The 23,776-nt window shown below is 38.0% G+C and overlaps 1 protein-coding gene across 7 annotated transcripts in view; it reads left to right on the plus strand.

The window, feature by feature from the left end:
* The window catches only part of WRN (WRN RecQ like helicase), a 152,677-nt gene that overhangs the window by 78,667 nt on the left and 50,234 nt on the right, over positions 1–23,776 (plus strand). For all 7 annotated transcript variants that reach the window (XM_047856385.1, XM_047856383.1, XM_047856387.1 and 4 more), the window contains 3 exons: positions 10,335–10,522; positions 16,315–16,489; positions 21,175–21,356. In XM_047856385.1, the coding sequence (XP_047712341.1) occupies positions 10,335–10,522; positions 16,315–16,489; positions 21,175–21,356 (545 nt within the window). The remainder of the gene's footprint in view (positions 1–10,334; positions 10,523–16,314; positions 16,490–21,174; positions 21,357–23,776) is intronic.

Here is a 23,776-nt window from a genome sequence, read left to right on the forward strand (position 1 = left end):
AGTGGGGGAGGGCAGAGAGTGAGGGAGCCACAGAACCTGAAGCAGGTTCCAGGCTCTGAGCTGTCAGCACAGAGCCCAATGCTGGGCTTGAACCCACGAACTGTGAGATCGTGAGCTGAGCTGAAGTCAGACGCTTAACCAACTGAGTCACCCAGGTGCCCCGACAGACACTATTTGAGAACATGTTTAGGTCTCCCATGCTGTCTCAATGAGGTGTTATGTAATGTCCTTTTCCTCTAGGATGCTGTGAAAGCATGGTTATCTTTTCTTGCATCATATTGAAAACCTGAAAAATGAACTAAAGAGGTTTTAATAAAGTTTTTAGTATTAGAACTCCACTTCTTCCCTAATTATAAAGAAGAGCAAATTTCTAAATAAGTACATGAATGGCATGTTTTATATGAATGGCTTGAAAACTGAAAGTAATGGCAACAGTTTATTTTTTATATTAATTATGGATTCACAGGCAGTTGTAAAAAAAAAAAATGTACAATGGGGGTCTGTGTACCTTTCACGCAATGTCCCCAATGGTAACATCTTGCATAACTGTAGTACAGTGTCAAAACTAGTTAGTCTCCACAGTTTATACTTATTTCACTGGTTTTATAAGTACGTGTGTGTGTGTGTGTGTGTGTATTGTTCTGTACAATTTTATCCCATATGTAGATTTGTAAAACTATCCCGGCAATCAAGATACAGAACTGCTCCATTAACACAAGCTTCCTGAAGCTGTTCTTTTCCAGCCATCCCCCCCATCCCCCCCCAACCCTAACTTCTGGTGACCACTCATCTGGTCTCCATCTTTATAATTTTATTTTGAGAATGTTCTATAAATGGAATCGTACAGTCTGTCACCTATTTGAATTGTCTTTTTCCACTCAGCATAATTCCCTTGAGATCCACCCAAGTTGGTGTGTAAATCAAAAGTTCCGTTTTATTGCTGCATAGTATTCTATTGTGTGGCTGTACCACAGTTAGTTTAACCATTTGCCTGTTGAAGAACTTTTGTGTTGTTTCCAGTTTTTGCATTTTACAAATAGTGCTGCTGTGACATTTGTGTACAACCCAGAAGTCCTTCATTTGGCAAGTGTGTAAACAAACTGTGACCCTAAGTTTTTATTTCTTTAGGGCAGATGCCCAGGAATGCAGTTGCTGGTCCTATAGTAAGTGCATGTGAAGGTTTTTTTTTTTTTTTTTTTATGTTTATTTATTTTTGAGAGAGAGAGCACGAGCAGAGGAGGTGCAGGGAGAGAGGGAGACACAGAATCCAAAGCAGGCTCCAGGCTCTGAGCTGTCAGCACAGAGCTGGACACACGGCTCAAACTCACGGACCGCAAGATCATGACCTGAGCGGAAGTTGGGCACTCAACCAACTGAGCCACCCAGGTGCCCCATATGTAGTTTTTTTAAGGAACTGCCAAACTGTTTTCCAGAGTGGCTTTACCATTTTACATTCCTGCCAGCAGTGTTTGAGTGACTCAGTTTCTCTCCATCCTTGCCAGCATTTGGTGTTAGCCATTTTTTTTTTTAATGTTCATTTATTTTTGAGAGAGAGAGAGAGGGAGAGAGAGAGGGATGGAGTATTGGAGTGAAATGGAACAGAGCAGAGAGAGAGGGAGACACAGAATCTGAAGCAGCCTCCAGGCTCCAGGCTCCAAGCTGTCAGCCCAGAGCCCAATGCAGGGCTCAAACTCATGAACCACAAGATCATGACCTGAGCCGAAGTTGGACGCTTAACTGACTGAGCCACCCAGTTGCCTCTGTGTTAGCCATTAAATACAGTTTTTTAAAAAATCTTATTTTAGAGAGAGAGAGAGAGCATGAGCAGGAGAGAGAGGCTGAGGGGGAGAGAGAGAGAGAATCTTAAGCAGGCTTCATAACCAGTACAGAGTCCCACCTGGATCTTGATCCCATGACCCTGGGATCATGACCTGAGCTGAAAGCAAGAGTCAGACACTCAACTGGCTGAGCCACCCAGGCACCCCATATATGGTTAGCCATTTTGATAAGTGTGGAGGATTAGCCTGTTGTATTTTTAATTTGCATTTCTTTAATGGCTGATGATGACATCTTATATACTAATTGCCTCTTTTGTGAAATCCCTGATTTAATTGGATTTGTCTATTTATTTATGTATTTATTTTTACTATTGAAAGTGTTTTATTGTAGATAGGTATGAATCCTTGGTCAGATACATGGTTTGTAAATATTTTCTTCCAATTTGTAGCTGTTTTTTCATTTTCTTCAAAGTGTTTTTCACATGGCAAACATTTTTAGTTGTGATAAAGTCCAGTTCATCAGTTTTTTCTTGTATTGTGCTCTCCACCTAACCCTAGATCCTGAAGATTTCAAGTCCATGATGCATTTTGAGTTATATTTCGTGTAATGTGTCAGGTTTAGATTGAGGTTCATTTTTTTGCCTGTAGATGTCTATCTAGTTGCTTGAAACCAGTTGTTGAAATGTCTGTCTGTCCCTCTTCTATTGAACAGCTTCTGACACTTTGTTAAAAATCATTTGGGTATATTTGGATGAATCTATTTCTGGGTTCTCTAGTCTACTGTATTAATTTTGAATGAATAAACAAGGTCGACTTATGTTTAGGTTTGCCACATAGTAGTGAAGCTATCACGTATGTCGTCAGAGTCCAAGATTTAACAGTTGTGTGACTAAACTTAGAAAAACAGAGATTGTAAAAAAAAAAAAAAAAGAAAGAAAGAAAGAAAAAGAAAAACCGAGATTGTTTGTTATTCTTTTGGTAGAGTGTAGTTCATTCCCATTGCATATTAATTATGCTTCTAGGTAGCAAAATTTTTTTTTATGTTTATTTTTGAGAGACAGAGAATGAGCAGGGGAGGAGCAGAGAGAGAGAGGGAGACAAGAATCTGAAGTAGGCTCCAGGTTCTGAGCTGTTAGCACAGAGCCCAACATGGGGCTCAAATTCATGAACTGTGAGACACTTAATCAACTGAAGCACTCAGGCGCCCCTCGGTAGCAAAATTGAGAGCTTCTTTTTGTTAGCTCTTCTCATAAAAATTTGGTTAGAACAGACATTAAAATAAAATAAAATAAAGTAAAAACAAGAAAAAAACTTGAATGTACCAGTTACAAGTATATACTGAGAGAGAATCAAACTAGACTGAATTGAGCTCCAACTATGGGACTGGTCCTGGGGTCGATGCTTTCGTCTTGGTTAAGCCTCACAACAAGCCAGCAAAATTATTATCTTGATTACCTTCTTGAAACAGTTTTTCACCTGTCACCAAGTTAGCCGATTCTCCTGGTTCTTTTCCTTCCTTCTTGTCTCTTCATACTCTGCTTGTTTCATCTAAGCTCCCTGCACTTTTAACATTGGCCTGCCTGAAACCTTAGTCCTTGCTTGGACTTAATTCTCCTCCTTATTTGCACTTACCCACCTAGGTCATTTGATCTAACATATGGCTTTAAATACCATCTATATGTTGACAACTCCCAAATTTATATCCCCTGACTCAGTTAATACCAGCAAGGTGTGAGTGATCCAGTTTCTTTGCCTCCTTGTTAGCATTTGGTATTATCACTATATTTATTTTAACCATTTTATAAAATACACACACACACACACACACACTTATTTAAATGTAACTGCCTACTCAACATCACTCTACTTAGATACTTAATAGACATTTCAAACTTACTCTTGAGAGAGAGAGGTAGAGAGCAAGCATGGGCAGAGAAAGAGAGGGAGACAGAATCCCAAGCAGGCTTCACACTGTCAGCACAGAGCCTGTTGTGGGACTCGAACTCACCAACTGTGAGACTGTGACCTAAGCTGAAACCAAGAGTCAGATACATGACCGACTGACCCACCCAATGCACCCCTCCCCCATGTCATTTAATAGCAGCCTATCCTTCTGGTGCTCAGGCCAAAAATTTTCAACTCTTCGAGGTTCCTGGGTGGCTCAGTCAGTTAAGCGTCCAACTCTTGGTTTCCACTCAGGTCATGATCCATGGTTCCTGAGATAGAGCCCTGAATTGGGCTTCTCACTGGCAGTGCAGAGCCTGCTTGGAATTCTCTTCCTCTTTTCTCTCTCTCTCTCTCTCTCTTTTTCTTCCCTTCCCTCACTCTCTCTCAAAATAAATAAACTTAAAAAAATTTTGCAACTCTTCCTTTTTTCTCATACTCTACCTCCCCCATGTTTATGTATTTATTTATTTTAAACGTTTTTATTTATTTATTTTTGAGAGGCGGTGGGCCGAAGGGGGGCGGGTGCAGAAAGAGAGAGGGAGAGAGAGGATCCCAAGAGAGAGGATTTGTTCGGACAGAGCTCAACTCGGAGCTTGAACTCATGACCTGAGCTGAAATCAAAAGTCAGGTGCTTAACCCACTGAGCCACTTGGACGCCCCTCCACCCATTTAAACAGTGAGGAAATCTCATGAGATCTTCAGGATATGTACAGAATCTAATAATTTCTGTCTTGATCTCTGTCACCGCCCTGGTACCAGCCACCATTTCCATCTCCCTGCAGTAGTAGCCTCCTCGTTGGTCTTCCTCCTTCCACTCTTTCCCTCTTTCAGTCTATTAACCCAGCATCTAGAGTGATCCTTTTAGAATAAGTCAGATAGGTTATGTCTTCTGCTGAAAATCCTCTAGCAGTGGACCTTTTCTCTCTAAATAATGACAGAACTCACTACCATGTCTTATGTGGTCTGGTCTTTCATCTTGTCTTTGACTTGATTCTCTACTTGTCTCCTCATTTGCTGCATCCTGACCACATTCTCTTTGATATTCTTCAATGGAGCATGCTCTCGCAATAGGGCTTTGTTCCCGCTCTTCCCTCTCCCTGAATACTCTTCACCCAGATAATTCACATGGGGTGATCCCTTACTTCTCTCAGGTCTTTGCTGAAATACTACTTTTTCGTTTAGGCCTCCTGGGCCACCATATTAAATTTTTAAATCAATTCCTCCCTCCAACATTACAATATTCCTCCTATTCCTTTGCTGTTTTTTAAAAGCACTTACCACTGTTTAACTTACTGTGTTACATTTTGTCTATTGTCTGTGAGTCCCCACTAGGATATTCTCTGTGGGGACAGGCTGTTGATAATCTTGCTCGTATCATCAAGAATAGGACCGGGCACATAGTGGATGCTCCATAAAATACTTGGTTAAATGAATAAATGAATTCTGATGAGAAAGCCAAGAATCAGAGAAGTCCCCTTCCCACGCGGATAGTGGTGGAGTTGGGCCGTAGTTTCACAGTGGGACACTGCTAGTTTCTCAAACAAGTGATTTGAAAGAAGTAAAAAAAACATAGGTATAGTTTCTGCTCTGAAGTAGCTCATAGTCCAATAAAGGAGTTTAGATCTGTACCTATAAAAGTAGAAACAATAGTACCAAACAGTAAATGGTGTGTGGAACAGTACAAATATTAATAGAATAGATTAATATAGAATTAGTTTAGATTAATAATAGACTAATAATAGATTAGTATAGAATTCTATAGAATAGAATTAATATAATAGAATTATTAGCAGTGTTAATAGTAGTTAGTAGTATAATAGAGGAAAAAGATATATGTGTGGTAAAAGTCAGTGGGTTCAGTGTGCCTCAAGGTCTGCTTTCCATTAGTTTAGAATGGTTTAAAATAAGCTTTTGGAAAATAGGAAGATTGCTTTCTGTAATCCTTTCCCAGGCCTTTGATTCCAAAAGGATTGTGTTAGAGGAGTTTTAAGTATTTTATGCAGTTCTTAAACACTTTCCAGTGGTGAATTAAGTCTTTTATTCTATCTGGCTGTGGACTCCATTGGATCATTTTCATTTCTTGTGATGGTTCAGTATAGCACAGGGTGTTTGTCAAGCAGTGGCTGAGAAAACCTTTCCCCCTAGTGTTTTCACAAATCCTGCTGATTAGCTAGGTGGCGAGAAATGCCACCTGGTGGTTGTAGGACTCTCATTTTCCTCACGGTTGTCTGTGCTTTTCTCCTCTTTCTAGTTACAGTCACACTGGGACAGCTGATGCAGCTTCACACCATATGATTTCAATGAGTTTAAAAATAGCAAAGAAATCACTGAACCACTTGGCATAAAGATTCCCATGTGGAGAGAATGAGACAAAGTGAGTCTCAGAAAGAGCAACCAGGCAGAAAGCTATACACCAGTCTTAAAATTCTCTAAGATTCAAGGAGAAGGAACCGTGAGATCCGTGAGACATGTTGATTCTTTTCATTCCTCCCTCCCCCAGCCTTTCCCAAAGATGGCATGCAGGCACTCAGTAATTACTTGGACTGAGTGAATGGCTGCATGAATGAAGCATGATATTATGCAGTACCAAGTGAGAATTAGCAACACGACCCAAATTTAGAAGCAGATGGAATAGTCATACTTCTCTGAATCTGTAGGTGCTATACCATTGAAGTCTAGGACTGAATCATTCCTAAATATATAGTCATAAGATTAACTTATATTTTTTGCCTGTTTTAACAAAACCTGGTACTTATTTCCAAAGAAGCCAAATTTTCCAACTTAAAGAGTAAGAGTTTTCATGAATTAAGAACTTGATATGACTAGGTGACACCATAATTTATTGCCTAAATCAGTTTGCTTTGGAATGTTAGAGATTACAAGCTATTAATATTTATGCTGTGAAGACAGCATAGACCAGAGTGTCCCTGGAAACCAGGATGTGTGATCACCTGTCTCATAACCAGCCTGTGTGCTATTTCCAGGCTTCACTCTTATTTATAAATTTTAAACATCATAAGGTACCACAGACTTCTAAGAGAACAGATTCTATTCATTTCTGAAGTGGAAGGAAATAACTATTTTCTTTTAATTTAATATATTCTAGGGACACCTGGGTTGCTCACTTGGTTGAGTGTCCGACTTTGGCTCGGATCATGATCTCACAGCTTAGGGGTTGGAGCCCACATTGGGCTCTGTGCTGACAGCTCAGAGCCTGGAGCCTGCTTCGGATTCTGTGTCTCCTTCTCTGCTTCTCCCCTGCTCGTGCACTCGCTCGCTCTCTCTCTCAAAAATAAATATTAAAAAAATTTTAAAAATTAATATATTCCATTACTTCTATTTTCTAGTTGTGGAAGCAGCATTCTTAACTGTGACTGACTTTCTAGAGTGCTTGAGGCAAAAGAGTGCATTTACGGTGATTTTTTATCATTAGCGGGTCGCTGGCATAGGGCATTTCTAGTGGCAACATGGGAATTTTGAGTTAGAAGAGAGTCTAACATTGTGGAGCCCAGTACATATCATATTTTAGAGAAAAAAACCGAAGCCAAGAGAAGCCCTCGCCGAAGTCAGTGGCAAATCTTGGATTAGCGCCTAGGGCTCTGGAGTTCTTGTGTAGAATTCTTTCCCATTATGCGATGACAACATCAGTAATGGCTGAAACTTTTCGGGTGCTTACTGTGTACCATGCATTATGTGCAGCACATTACATGTCCTGTTGTCCTCTGGTCTTCACAGTGACTTTATGAGATTGCTGTTATTGTTGCCATTTTATAGATGAGGAAACCAAAGTTTAGAGAGTGAAATAAACAGCTCAAAATCTCACACCTCGTTAGTGACAAAAAAGACAGGATTTGAACTCGGGCAACTGACTACATCAGATATTTTTCACTACCATGCTGCTCTTTTGCCTGACTTTTCTATTAACTTCTTCAAGAGGTGTCCTGTTCCATTGCTTAATTTCTTATTTTCAGAAATGCATTGCCTATTCACTCATACATTATACTGTTTAGAAAAACAGACCATACCCTCTTATTCTTTGTATCCTGAAAACATCTGTCTTTCTCTGCATATGTAGTTAAGCAACAAGTATTTTCTTAGTGCATTTATGAATTGTTTGAATAAAGCACTTAAGTTGATGAAAATGCTTTGTTGTTGTAAGGGTGAGAAGACATTCCTCAGGGCACCTGGGTGGCTCAGTCGATTAAGCTCAGTTTGTGAGTTCAAGCCCCGTATTGGGCTCTGCTGATAGCTCAGAGCCTGGAGCCTGCTTCAGATTCTGTGTCTCCCTCTCTCTCTGCCCCTCACTCACTCACACTCTGTCTCTTTCTCTCAAAAAAAATAAATAAACATTTAAAAAAAAAAGGGAGAATGTACATGTCCTAGGAGCTTCTAATGTTTGAACTTTCCATATATATGTATATATATTCTCTAAGCTTGGTTAGAGAAACTAAATTCTTTATAAATTGGCCTATTCATTTATAAGTTGTTATAGATGGCACTCTCTAACTTCAGAGAACAGTCTGATTGATTATAAGCCAAAACTCAAGGAAGTTAATTTGGGGGGTTAATTTTTAAATAATTTAATTAAAAATTTTAAATTTAATTAAAACATTTAATGATATTTAACACATTTAGGGGCACCTGAGTGCTCAGTTGGTTAAACATCCAACTCTTGACATCAGCTCGGCCCCATAATCTTGTGGTTTGAGGGTTCGAGCCCCATGTTGGACTCTGTGCTGGCAGCATGGAGCCTGCTTGGGATTCTCTCCCCCTCCCCCCCCCTTTGCTCCAGAGAGAGAGGTTGCTCTCAATCTCTCTTTCTCTCTCTCAAAATAAATAAACATTAAAAAATACTTAACACATTTAAATAATTTCATAGAATTTAAGGATAGAGAATGCAAAAATGCAAATAACTGGGTCACACTGGTTGTGGTCTCTTTTTTTTTTTTTCCATTAAAAAAAACTACTTCCAGACTTCATTTTTTTATATGAGCTTTGAGATAATTAAAAAAAAATTTTTATAATGCTTATTTATTTTTGAGAGAGAGAGTGCAAGCTGGGGAGAGGCAGAAAGAGGGAGACACAGAAACAGAATCAGGCTCCAGGCTTGGAGCTGTCAGTAGACAGCCCAACGCAGGGCTTGAACCCACAAGCTGCAAGATCATGACCTGAGCCCTAGTCGAATGCTTTAACCACCTGAGCCACCCAGGTGCCCCGAAATAATTTTTAATTCAGTAAAGCTATATTGATTGTAAAAGTACTTTGTAGTGTTTAGTAAATTGTATCTTGTTTTCCAAATTCTATAATTGCTTTTTTACAAATTGCCCATAAACTTTCACTTACATGAGGATGATTGCTTAAACTGATTTGTGAGTTACATGCAGGGCATCTAAAGAGCTATTTTCTGAGGATATCATTTATTCTGTTTGTAAGAGACCACAAAAAGTATTTTTAGAAAGTTGTATTCTTGGATATAGAACAGCTTAATGATTTAGGAAGAACTTGAAGACTTACTCCATTTTTTTCTGAATATAAAATAATAGCATAATTAATTATAGCTCCCTGTGATAATAGGGACAAAAATATTGAATATAGTTTCATGGGAGATATATTGTTATCCTACTTTAGAATTTCTGAAAGATTACATATTCATGTTTTTCTTAGTACCTTGCATGTCTCCTGTTTTGGCTGCTAACCTTTTAAGTCTTTTCTAGACTAAAAATAGAACATGAGTTGGTTGCTCAAGGAACCAATTAATAATAGATGTTTCATTTTATGTACTCCTCTTATGTATTGTATGCAATCATTAACTTAGTGAACTGGAGAGAGGTTATCCAGGTCATTAAGAGCTGTGTTTCTAGATCTGAGAAGCCATAAACCAATATATACAATATAGGAGACAAAAAAAAAAAAAAAAAGACTTACTGCTTTGTATAGTTAGATTTTCAGTGAATGAAAGGGTTTATGATTTGTGAATCACAGATTAATAAAAAATAAGGTATAACATATGACTTATATCAGCACTATTATAAATATAATAAATGTTTACAAAATAATAAATGAAGAGTTAGATAGCTAATAAGTAGGTAGATTGTATTGAAAATCATATGGATTTAGTGTTTTATTTAAGTGATTTATGATTTTTTTAAAGATTTTTTTAATGTTTATTTTGAGAGAGTGAGTTCGTGTATGCACACAAGTGAGGGAGGTGTGTGAGGAGAGAGAGAAATGGTGGTGGGAGAGGGAGAGAGAGAAAGAGAGAATCCCAAGCAGGCTCCTCACTGTCAATGCAGAGCCTGATGCAGGGCTTGATCTCACAAATGGTGAGATCATGACCTGAGCCAATGTCAAGAGACAGATACTTAACCAACTGAGCCACCTAGGTGCCCCAAATGATTTCTGATTTTTAAAAAGTAAATGTATTATGAAGGCTGAGAAACAAGTAAGTAGGAAGTTTTCTTTTTCTTCTTTGAAAAAGTAATTTTAAAGTTATATTTTTAACATTGTTCCTCATGTAATTGTTGTCCAGTCTCTTTGTAAGAAGGTGGTAGAAATGTTAGGAAGTAATGAGTGCTCTCCTTTCTGACAAATCAGTTTTATTTCATTTAGGTTCCAATTGTTGCAGTCACTGCTACTGCAAGTTCTTCAATCCGGGAAGACATTATACATTGCTTAAAACTGAAGAATCCTCAGATTACCTGTACTGGTTTTGATCGACCAAACTTGTATTTGGAAGTTGGACGAAAATCAGGAAACATCCTTCAGGATCTAAAGCCATTTCTTGTCCAAAAGACAAGGTGAAGAATTCATGGTTGATAAATTTTGGTGAACTATTTCCTTCTTAAATTTTTGTTTTATTTATTTATTTTTTACTATTTTCTTCTAATTCATATTTAACATATTTCAAATTCTACTTAGCTTTGATTCAAGTCAAGTGTGATGTCATATTAACAAGACAGTGACTGAGTAAATAGCCTATTTCTGAAGTCAGAAACTAATTCATCTGGTATTTTTCTACTTAATTTTACTTGAACAGGATATATGCTCTTTTTTTTTTTTTAACTAAACTTTACACCCAATGTGGGGCTTGAACCAATGATCCTGAGATCATGAGTCACATGTTCTACTGACTGAACCAGCCAGACACACCGATACTCTTAATAATTGATAAGTAAACAACAAAAATAACTGAGTCTTTTATCTGAATTCTATCTAGTTTGCTAATTATCTGACTAATTGAGTATTAGGGAATTTTATTTATTTATTAAAAAAATTTTTTTTAATGTTGATTAATTTTTGAGAGAGAGTGTGCAGGGGAGGGGCAGACACACACACACACACACACACACACACAGAATCTGAGCTGTCAGCACAGAGCCTGATTTGGGCCTTGAACCCACAAACCGTGAGATCATGACCTGAGCAGAAGTCGAACACTCAACCTATGGAGCCACCCAGGCACCATGAGTATTAGGGAATTTTAAAAGCCATCTTATTGCTAAGTACTTTTGAGCCCTTACTATGTGCCAAGGACTCTCGTAGGTGCTTTATGTAAATGATGTAGTAATCCTTGTAACTGCTCAATAAGCTACATATTATTTTCATTTTACTGATGAAGAAACTGTCACTAGTACTTTGTCCTGTTTGTTTTGTTTGGAGGCATTTTATATATATGCTAAGAAGCTTTCCTTTGCCTTATTTCCGTGATCTGTCTCGTTGGTGAAAATCTTATAACTGTCATGTTATGAAATGTGTTAAGTCAGAATTCATGAAAATAATGTTTGTCCTACCAACACAAAGATAAAACAAATCTAGGCAAATAGAGTTTAAAGAACATCATTAGTTTCTTCCTTAAGGACTACTGGGGTCCTTTAGGATGAGTTTTAATGTAGGATTTGTTATTGGCTGGATTGTACTACATTTAGATTAAAACAAGAAAGTAATGGGGACGCCTGTCTGGCTCTGTCAGTAGAGCATGCAGTTCTTGATCTCAGGGTTGTGAGTTCGAGCCCCACATTAGGTGTAGAGATTTCTTAAAAATAAAATATTTTTAAAAATAAATAAAAGATAAAACAAGAAGGGTGCCTGGGTGGCTCAGTTGGTTAAGCATCCGACTCTTGATTTCAGCTCAGGTCAGGTCATGATCTCACAGGTTCATGAGATAGAGCCCCACGTTGGGCTCTGCACTGACAATGTGGAGCCTGCTTGGGATTTCCTCTCCCTCTCTCTCTACCTCTCCCTGGCTCTGTCTCTCAAAATAAATAAACATTAAAAAAAAAATAAAACAAGAAAGTAATGAGTATATTCTGAGTATTCTGGCTGTGCTAGAGATCTCTCTGAAGTGAGTACTCATTGCACTTAACTTCTTTTGTACCCTAGAGGGAAAACATTCTCTTGAAGAAGGCTGCTTATTCTAGGCTAGAGTCTTTTAGCAGTGGGATCATTATCTATTCTCCTAATCTTTGATCTCCTCTCCCATCCATATTTTTCTCAATCTCAGTGGCCTTCCCCTAATAACCTTCTTCTTTTGAAACTGTTTGCCTGTGTGTGTGTGTGTGTGTGTGTGTGTGTGTGTGTGTGTGTGTCACACTGTGACATTTTATCTTTTGGACTGTATTGTCCTTTCATGATATCTTATGTAAATGTTCTCTTACCATCTTCCATGTTAATTCTGCCAGTGAAGGTCCCTTAGCCCAGACTGTTATCAAACTCCCCCCCACCCCCAGGGTTCCTCCTTGCTTCTTCTATACACAATTTTCAGATTCGCCATCTGAAAGTACATCCCTGAGTCTTGGCATTTCTCTCTGGTGCCTCCCTCTTTCCTGAGACTAAAGGCCAGAATCCTTAGCCTGACATCCAAGACTATCCAAGATTTTTGTATTTAATATGACGTGGTTTTTCTGAGAGCAAAGCAAAAAAGATTTTTGCATCCCATTTTCAATCCTTCAAGAACAGTATGGTAGCAGCCAACCACTGAGAGTCAGAATGCTTTCTGTAGATCATAGGCAAAGAGAAATTTTTCCCTTAATGAGCAATAATTAGATGGAGGGTAATTAAGACTTCAGAGTGTTGCCTTTTATTTCCATTTTATTCCCTTTAATTCTACCATTTTTTTTCTAGTCATTGAGCTAACATGTTTGTTAAATCCTGACTTTATTTGTTTTCTATAATCACGATACATTGAAATTGGGTAGACAAGCCTCTCATCTATCTAATTTAGTGATTAGATGAAGATAGATTTTTTTTCCCCTCCCAGAAATTGTTGTGAGGAAATAACAATGTTTAGTAAACCACTTGGTGAAGTAATAAACCCCTCCTTTTTTTTTTGAACGAGAGAGAGATGAGGGGGAGAGAGAAAAAGAGTGCAAGTGGGGGAGAGTCAGTGGGAGAGGGAAAGAGAGAATCTTAAGCAGGCTGCATGCCCACTCCCAAAGCGGGACTCTAGATCTTACAACTGTGAGAACGTGACCCGAGCCAAAATAAAGAGTCAGAGGCATTGCTAACTGAGCCACTCAGGCACCCCAGTAATGAATCCTTTTGTAATAGAGATTTTTACACCTTTCATTCTTCTGCTGTATAAGTTCAAATTTTTGTGTATTTTTTACCTTTTTTTTAGTGTAGAAAGTGATACACAGTCTTAATATCGATGTGAACACTACTGATGCACATAAATTCCAGAGTACTTAGATCTTCCCATCTGATTCCTCACGTATCATCACTGTTGACGTCTGGGCACTTTATATATATACCCTTTATATATACCCTTCTGTTCTCTGACTGTGCTGTGCAGATGTGCACTGCCAGCTCTTGTTGTTAGCTTTGTGCAGAAATAGGTACACAGTATATCCATTATTTAGGCAATGTTCTCCTTTGATTTAAAGTGTCTTTCCTAAGATACATGTTAAAATCTGCAATTATTACAGATATATCTCTTTCTCCCTTTATTTAGTTCTGTCGATTTTTGTTTCATGTGTGTTAAAGCACTATTAATTGGTACATACACATTTAGGATTTTCATATCTTCAATAAATTGAAATGTTAAAGCTTTTTTTTTTTTTGGCGTTTATTTTCGAGAGAGAGAGAGAGAGAGAGAGAAAGCGCAGGTGGGGAAGGGGCAGAGAGAGAGGGAGACCCAGAATCTGAAGCAGGCTCCAGGCTCCGAGCTGTCAGCACAGAGCCTGACGCGGGACTTGAACCCATGAACTGCGAGATCACGACCGAAGGCATGATCATGACTGAGCCACCCAGGCTCCTCAATAAGTTGAAACTTTTATCATTCTTAGTAAAAAAGTGTCTTTGCTATCTTTCTGCATAATGTGAGGGCACATTAAACAAGGAGGGCACTTGTTGGGATGAGCACTGGGTGTGACATGTAGGTGAAGAATCACTAGAATCTACTCCTGAAATCATTATGGTACTATATGTTAATTAACTTAGATGTAAATTTTTAAAAAACTAATAAATTTTAAAAAAGGAAAAGAAATTGGGGCCCTAATGTGTAGGATATTTCAATATTCACATTTTGTTGAAGAAATTTTTCTTCTTTGAGAAATGTGTGGGTTTTTAAAAAGTGTTTGTTTATTTTTGAGAGAGAAAGCATGTGTGAATGAGCAGGGGAGGGGCAGAGAGAAAGAAGAATCCCAAGCAGAGAGAGTGGGAGAGAGAATGCCAAGCAGACTCTGTACTGTCTGTGCAGAACCTGATGTGGGGCTCGAACCCATGAGCCCTGAGATCATGACCTGGGTCAAAATCAAGAGTCACACACTTAAATGACTAAGCCACCAGGTGTCCCATACTTATTCGCTGTGAAGTTTTGTTACAGAAGCCCATTTGGTCGCTATCAAAAATTGCTTTGAGTAGATTATTCAGTAAAACTCTTGGGGTCAAATTACTACCTATTTTTTCTTCACTGTTTAAGCATGCAGTGACTTTTGCCATAGTCCTTCTTAAAGGATTTAGATCCACACGATCTTTTATTGTTTGCTTAGTTAATTTCATAGTATGAATGTACATAATGATGAACATTAGGTGATTTTTTCACAATTATAGTTCTGCTGTGAATATTTGTGTCTATGTGTCTTTTGGTAAATGTGTAAATGTATTTGTAAAACAGAGTCCTGAAGTTGAAATTGTATCAAAATGTGTATGCATTAAAAAATAAATAAAACAGGCACTTGGGTGGCACAGTTGGTTAAACATCTCTTGGTTTCAGTTCAGGTAGTGATCACACAGTTTTGTGAGTTCAAGCACCACATCTGGTTCTGTGCTGGCAGTGAGGAACCTGCTTGGGATTCTCTCTCCTTCTATCTCTGCCCTTCCCCTGCTGGTGCTGTCTCTGTCTCTCTCAAAATAAATAAACCAGTTTTTCCTAAATACAAAATAGCACATTCTTTTTCTTTTCTTTTCTTTTTTTTTTTTAATTTTTTTTTTCCAACGTTTATTTATTTTTGAGACAGAGAGAGACAGAGCATGAACGGGGGAGGGGCAGAGAGAGAGGGAGACACAGAATCGGAAACAGGCTCCAGACTCTGAGCCATCAGCCCAGAGCCCGACGCGGGGCTCGAACTCACGGACCGCGAGATCGTGACCTGGCTGAAGTCGGACGCTTAACCGACTGCGCCACCCAGGCGCCCCAAAATAGCACATTCTTTTTCTTAAGTCAGCATAAATGAATGTATTTATGTAAATGACTGTATTGAGAAATCAAACCTTTTCATTTTTAATAAATAAGCACAGGTTTCAGGGCACTCGGGTAGCTCAGTTGGTTAAGCGTCCGACTCTTGATTTCGGTTGAGATCATGATATCACTGTTCATGGGTTCAAGCCTGCATGGGGCTCTATGCTGATGGTGCAGAGGCTGCTTGAGATTCTCTGTCTCTCCTCTCTCTATGCCTCCCCCTGCAAAAAAGAAATAAATAAAAAACTTAAAAAAAAAAAGCAGCACAGGTTTCTAAAACAGACTTTTGAACAGATGTTTTCTATAATAGTTACAGTCTCAAGATTACTAGTAAATACTTCTTTGAACTATAAAAATTATCTTTAATGTTATAAGAAGTTACTGCTTTTTTAGTAAACATACATAGAAACTCATTTTTTTGATCATGAGAGAATAGGAATAATGTAATATAAATTGTATCCATTCTCCTATGTAAATATTCACTTCTCTTTCTCCTATAAATGAAGACTAATTTTTCACCTAGTGCTTTTGCATTTCTAAAAGTATGAAAATTGCGTTTCAGTAGTTTGTAAGCTTTTATCAAGGCTTTTACTTAAATAAATAAACTTGTCTCTTGTTTAAACAAAAAAATGAGTCAAAAGTGTTTGGGATTTAGTATAATTTATTTCCACATTTGACTTTCCACATTTTTATGGAGTTAAATATATCCTTTTTTCTATATGATTTCTCTTTTTTAGTGTTTTACTAAAAAAATTAAAAATTTAAAAATTAAATTAAAATTGAATTAAATTAAAATTTTAAAAAGAAAGGGGAAATTCAATAAGGCAAAACTCAAACTGGTTTTGGAAACTCAAACTGAAGCCTATATATTTATGTTTGTTCTCTTGGTTTTGTTTTTTTGTTTTGTTTTAGTTCCACCTGGGAATTTGAAGGTCCAACTATCATCTATTGTCCTTCCAGAAAAATGACAGAAGAAGTTACAGCTGAACTTAGGAAGGTGAAGTTAGCCTGTGGAACATACCATGCAGGCATGTGTGTTACTGCAAGGAGAGAGGTTCATCACAGGTTCATGAGAGATGAAATTCAGGTGTGAAGATCCATCATCATTACTGTCTATTCTTCCATGGATACAGATATTTGTCTAATATTTGCCATATCTTTATGGAATACTTTGTGTTGAGTTTAAAGAAGTCTCTCTCATAAAGAGAATTAATATATAATGTGTAAGATAGATATATGAACAAACTACTGCAGACTAGTCTTAATAGGAGCCTGCACATAGAGATTAGGTGCACAGAGGAGGGAACGCTAGTGTTAAGGTAGCTTGTACTCTGGGGATGGTCCATCCAGGAAGAAGCTATTTGAGTGGAGAGTGAATAGAAGTTTGTTGTATGCTAGGCCAGTAGGTGATGAGGGAAAGGGCATTGGTTATGGAATTCCAGGAAAAGGGACTAGCATGTGCAAAGGCACTGTGGTATGAGAGGGCCTGCTAGGTTCAGGAAATTGGGAGTATGAAATGGTTAGAGAGAAAGGGAGTGTGGCGTAGGAATGGTACAAGGTATAGGTGAAAAGGCAGGGATGAACTGTTAGAAGGTCGCAGGAAAACAGCTTAAGGGGTGGTTGGCCAGGTTATGGGTGGCCTTAAAACCTGCAGAGAGGCAGGCTGGGATTGATGTGATGTGCCTGTAGTTTTTCTAGACTACTTTAGCCTTAGAGTTTTTTATTTAACTTTTCATTTAAATTTTAATTCATTTTTTAATAGTTAAAACAAATTAAAGTAGAATAATTCTTGTTGAAGTTGATGTGAGGGAGAAAGTGTTCCAAGAGTCTTCCAGTCTCCCAGGACAGTCCATGCGGCAGAGCTCCGCAAAATAGAGTTTGAAAGCCATCATGAAGACGACTCTGTGTTTTTGAGCAAGATAATACTATTCTAGAAACATTGGATTAGCAACCCTAAGCAGGATTGATTTGAAGGAGAAAAACAAAGTTAAATGGGTATCAGTGACCTTACTGTGAAGTGCTCCAACTGAGCTTCCTGTAGCGATTGGAATCCTAGTTTAATGGGTGTTTTGCAGAATATTTAGGAAGATTTAGATACAAACCACGTTGGTAGGTTTAAATCAACAGCTTCACGCCATCAACATCATACCCAAGGTCTGTCACTGTAAGCCTGTGGACTAGCTCTCCTCTCAAGAGAGGAACTTAACTTCTTTGCATTTTCGGCTCAGTTGGTCTTCCATTTCCCCTCTGCCTAGCTCTGTAGGTGTTGTTCAGACAACCTACCTCAAGTATGGTTCATATGTACTGTCTGTGAAGCTCACTGTGCGTTGTCATGCTGTAACACATTCCTGCCCTAAAAGCACTTATTCTCTTTCTTCCTCTTCTTTCCAAAGGTAGTAACAGCTATCACAGCTGCTTAGAGTTCCCGAAATTCTTACATGTGTATACTTTTATTCTATTATCTCAGGAATTTGAAAGTTACCAGATAAAATTTATTGGCTGCTGCTTACTGAATCTTAACAATTGATGTTTGAGCCATTAACTAATCAATGATTTCTTTCATCTTGTTTTATTATTAGTCATTTAGGTAGAAACATCTACAGATATGAGAGATTGCAAACTTTACCTGTTAGGTTGTGATGGGAAGCTATATTGGATGCATCTGGTTTCCAGTGAAACCTGTGTTCACTGAAACATTAATACTTTGAAATATGGCTTTAAAAACTTCACAGTGATCACTAATTATACTTAATATCTAGAAAGGTCTATGTATGTATGTGCCACTATATATTCCCTCTCTATGGCAGGATGTCAAAAAGTTTTATCCACATTATGAAAATTAATAAATTAATATTGATGGTGTCACCCTAGGCTGACATCAGGAGTTCTGCTGTATATGACAACTATTTAATAAATAATTCAGAAGCTTCACATTTGCATTGAGAGTTCTCAAACACCTTCTCAAGATGATGAAAATAAATTTCCTCATCTATATAGAATAGTCTGATGCTCTTAGAATTGATTACCTTCCATTGAATATTCATTGAGTGCCTACTGAATGCATACATGTACAGAATTCTGGATGTTCCTTCTCCTCTCTTTCTGAAGTTGATTTATACTTTGGTGTGGACCTAAAAGTACAGCTGACCACCCAGCTCACTACCTTAGCTCTTAATGCCTTAGATTGATTAATGCTTAGAATCTTAGTATTTTTCTATTTTATAATTTTAGAGAAATGTTTTTCTTTCCCATTATTCTTAACCATATCTAACCTCATTCAGATGTAAATTTGCATTTTTAGTTTGTGACCATTCGTTCTTACTCTTAGTCCTAATTTTTAGTTTCAGGTCCTTTCATATTTTATTTGCCTTTTCAAGGTGACTTGAATTCCTTTTCTTTCTGGGATGAGGCTGTGAATAAATTATTTGATAAAATATCTGTATTTTCACCTGAGCGTTTATGATATTTTGAAAATCATGCCTATAGAATAGGGTGATCTCATCTGAAAAGAGTATCATAAAGGGGCACCTGGCTGGCTCAGTAGGTAGAGTATGTGGTTCTTTTTTTTTTTTTAAGTTTTAGTTATTTATTTTGAGAAAAAGAGAGAGGATGAGCAGGGGGAGGGCAGAGAGGGAGAGAGAGAGAACCTCAAGCAACCTCTGAATTGTTGGTTTGGAGCCTGACAGAGGGCTAGAACCCACAAACCGTGAGATCATGACCTGAGCCGAAATCAAGAGTTGGACACTTAACCGATTGAACCACCCAGGTACGTGGAACATGTGGTTCTTGATCTCAGGGTTGTGGACTTGAGCTCTAAGTTGAGTATAGAAATTAGTTAAAGATAAAATCTTAATAACAAAACAGTATCATATGATGAAAATTAGATCTTCAGAGTTCTCACCGCACACACACACACACACACACACACACACACACACACAAACACACACACACACGCAAATAGTAACTATGCGAGGTAATGGATGTTGTAAGTAATTTTATTGTGATAATCATTTTACAGTGTGTATATAAAATTATCACATGCATCTTACATAATGGTATATATCAATTATATCCCAATAAAGCTGAAAAAATTTGACTCAGAAATACAGTTTAAAAAACCCTTAAAATTATGTTGCTTATTTACTCTCAAATATAACAAAATAGCCCAGTCTTTTCACTCAAAGCTTTTTCTTTCTTTCTTTCTTTTTTTAAGATTTTATTTTTATTATCTCTATACCCAACATGGAGGCTTGAACTCACAACCTTGAGATAGAGTCTCATGCTCCACTGACTGAGCCCGCCAGGCACCCCTCAAAGCTTTTTCTTTTTTTATAAATATTTTTTTTCAACGTTTATTTATTTTTGGGACAGAGAGAGACAGAGCATGAACGGGGGAGGAGCAGAGAGAGAGGGAGACACAGAATCGGAAACAGGCTCCAGGCTCCGAGCCATCAGCCCAGAGCCTGACGCGGGGCTCGAACTCCCGGACCGCGAGATCGTGACCTGGCTGAAGTCGGATGCTTAACCGACTGCGCCACCCAGGCGCCCCTCAAAGCTTTTTCTTAATAAATTTCTATTCCTATCTTTTTCTTTAATCTTTCTTATACTTCCTTTTATCTGTTTCTTTCTCCTTTCCTTCCCTCCTTCCTCCCTTTCTTCCCTCCTTCCTTTCTTCCTTTCCTTCCTTCCTTCCTTCCTTCCTTTCACTTTTGGTCCATCTTAATACATTTTTTTTTTTAAATAGCACTTTAATTTATGTTGGTTACACACACAGTTTAAAGAACCAGCTGGTTCTATAGTGGTAACAATGAGAACAGTAACCTCTCACTCTCCTTCCTTCCCCACTTCTGTTTCCTATTCTTGTCTCTTTTAGTTTAATCTTTTGGTGTTTACCCCTAGATCTTGCAATGATTGCTTTTACTGTTACTACTTAGTTTCTTATTTATTAGATTTAGGCATTGCCACTGACTTCCTATTATGAGGAATGAAAGTTTAGCTTCCTTTCACACCCCTTCCTGCCCTTCTCCTCACTCCATTTATGTATTTCTAACCCACTTTCCTCCCAACATTAACAATTTGGTTAGATCAGTATATATATGTATATATGTTTAAATATTATATATTTACGTAATTATTTCTCTGCAAATGCTTTTATTTCTAAGCCATGTAGTATATAGTTACTTTTCTTGTACATCTTCTTTTGTTGCTAATACTTTAAAATTTTTTGGTTATTTTTGTGTTCTCACTAATTCTTCCCTAGAATTTCCCCCAATCATGTAAATCTTATTTCAGTATGCTCATGCATATTAGATATCTACTAATTTTATCTTTTTAAAGATGCAAAGATAAATTCATGTTTCATTTTACCATCTTTAGTGAGAAGTTTTCTTTCCATCTTATAATAATGCTAAAAATATTAAGATAATGTGCAATCAGGTAAGGACTCTTGAAACGTCATAATAACAAAGACTCAATATAATAAGTACTTTAAGAGTCTGTTGTGTGTCTTGTACTCATAGGTGTTCAGAGAGACCACTTTATTTGCTACTTAAGTGAGGAATTAGAAATCCTGTTTTATGGTTGCCAGTCCCTGATTTGTAAATTGTGCAGATGATCTTTTAACCTGTGATTGTTTGAAATTATATGAAGTTCAGTTCCATGCCAGGGACTTTAGTTAATGAACTAATTAATTACTTTTACCACAAGGTAAAGATGTAAGTCTTTGGTTCTGCTACGTATTTGTCAAACTACATTGTTGTTTATTCCTAGTGTGTCGTGGCTACCATAGCTTTTGGCATGGGCATTAATAAAGCTGACATTCGCAAGGTCATTCATTATGGCGCTCCTAAGGAAATGGAATCCTATTACCAGGAGATTGGGAGAGCCGGCCGTGATGGACTTCAGAGTTCTTGTCATGTACTCTGGGCTCCAGTAGACATTCAGTCAAACAGGTAAAAACATTTCTTGCTTTCACCCTTGCGGATTTCTTTCTTTCCACATAAGCTTTGAAAGTATTTGTAGCAGCATCCAGACTTTCAAGTAATGTGTTAGGTGCATTTGAAACCAAACCCAAACAAGACATCTCAAGAACATTTGTGGTAAGTGTTGCCACCCCAAGGAGATGACCTGATGTCAGCTCTACCTCATTTAGTGTGAGGAATTAACTAAATGGGGACTATACTGGGAATGGAACATAGATCGTATGGGTGCTTTCCTAATCGTGCATGGACAAACTATTTTCTGTCTCCCCAGGTCCTCTCAAGTTTGATATGTGTTCAGCCATAGTTTCTTCAGATACCGTGTATTTTGTTATTGGTTCTTTCTTCCCATGCTACAGTGGTACTTATTCCAAAAGACTGTTTACCAATTCCTGTTTGTCTCTCCTTACCATCTGTTTCTTTTGTTCTATGAAAGCATGCCAGCTCTCATTGACTGTGTGTGAATAATCATGTTGCACTGTACCCATTCACTGTACTGATTGACTACCATGAAAAAAATGAAAGAGTTCAGTGTTTAAATGTAAGAAAACTTAAACACAAAGCAAATCTTCGTTGGCATGTAAATTCTATGAGATTTATATAGGAAAGGAAAACTTCATCTTGCAAAAATTTTAGGGGCAGCAGTTAGCAACTGATTCCCTCTTCCAGAGGGGCGATAAAACCTCAGGAAAAAAACATATATGGTAACTGATGGGGCTGTTAAGATGAGGTATTTTCGGGGCGCCTGGGTGGTGCAGTCGGTTAAGCGTCGGACTTCAGCCAGGTCACGATCTCGCGGTCCGTGAGTTCGAGCCCCGTGTCAGGCTCCGCGTCAGGCTCTGGGCTGATGGCTCAGAGCCTGGAGCCTGTTTCCGATTCTGTGTCTCCCTCTCTCTCTGCCCCTCCCCCGTTCATGCTCTGCCTCTCTGTCCCAAAAATAAATAAACGTTGAAAAAAAAATTTTTTTTAAAAATTAAAAATTAAAAAAAAAAGATGAGGTATTTTCAAAATGCACCTCCATGTAGCTGAATAAATCGAGCTCTTGAATGGACATATTAGCTCATGTTATTAAAATGATAAGAGTGCCTATCCAATCCTGTTTTTATTTCATTCATCATTCAGCAGTGCTGTGTTTTGAGAGCCCACTATGTTCTAAGCATTGTGCTCTGTGCTGGGGATACAGTGATAAATAAATGAAAACAGATATGGTTCCTGTTTTCATGGGGCTTGGAGTATAATGGAAATGGAAGATCTTAATTGCAGAATCACACAAGTATGAATACATAGGGTTCATTTTCTGTTCTGCATTTGTGTTTGAAAATTCCAATAGTGGAAAGATTATTTATTTATTTATTTATTTTTTATTTAAAAAATTTTTTTAATGTTTATTTTTGAGAGAGACAGAGACAGAACTGAACAAGGAGGGGGCAGAGAGAGGGAGACACAGAATCTGAAACAGGTTCTAGGCTCTAAGCTGTCAGCACAGAGCCTGACGTGGGGCTCAAAATCACTATCTGTGTGATCATGACCTGAGTGAAGTCAGTCGCCCAACCGACTGAGCCACCCAGGCTCCCTGAAAGATTTTTTAAAAGAGATCATGCAAATCCGTGTAAGATTGCAGCTGTGTTAAGTACAGGGAAGGAAAGTTACATTGAGTAGTGTGTAATAGGGTGTGTATTTACCAAAAAGGTCAGGTAAGACTTCTTTCAAGAGGTGGTAGGGTAAGTTGATCTGAAAGAAGAATAGAGATTCATTAGGTAAACGTGTTTGATATAAATTTTAAGCTTATCATTTTAAGAGTAGTGGTAGCTTTTGTTTCTTAACACAGTCAATAAAACCATCCCCTTAAACAGAACATTACTGTTTTTCTCTTGACTGTTGTCTATGTAAACCTTTTTATAAACTAAAATAATCGGTATATATAGAGTATAGCTCTGCATGATACTATTAAATTTGGGGGGCGCCTGGGTGGCGCAGTCGGTTGAGCGTCCGACTTCAGCCAGGTCACGATCTCGCGGTCCGGGAGTTTGAGCCCCACGTCGGGCTCTGGGCTGACGGCTCGGAGCCTGGAGCCTGTTTCCGATTCTGTGTCTCCCTCTCTCTCTGCCCCTCCCCTGTTCATGCTCTGTCTCTCTCTGTCCCAAAAATAAATAAACGTTGAAAAAAAAAAAATTTAAAAAAAAAAAAATAAATTTGGGATTGTATCAAGCATATGCTGATTCCTGCCAATTCTGATTTATTTGTACATTGTGATAAAAGGTGCTGAATACTTAACAGCCCGAGTTTTATATTATGACTTTACAGGTTCATTAGTAGATATAGTTCCTGTTTATCTGAGTCTCAAAAGATATATTAAATGGTTATCTCATTAAGATTTCACAGGAAGTAACAGT

Source organism: Prionailurus viverrinus, chromosome B1 (genome assembly GCF_022837055.1).
Source record: "Prionailurus viverrinus isolate Anna chromosome B1, UM_Priviv_1.0, whole genome shotgun sequence".
Classification (NCBI taxonomy): Eukaryota; Metazoa; Chordata; class Mammalia; order Carnivora; family Felidae; genus Prionailurus; species Prionailurus viverrinus.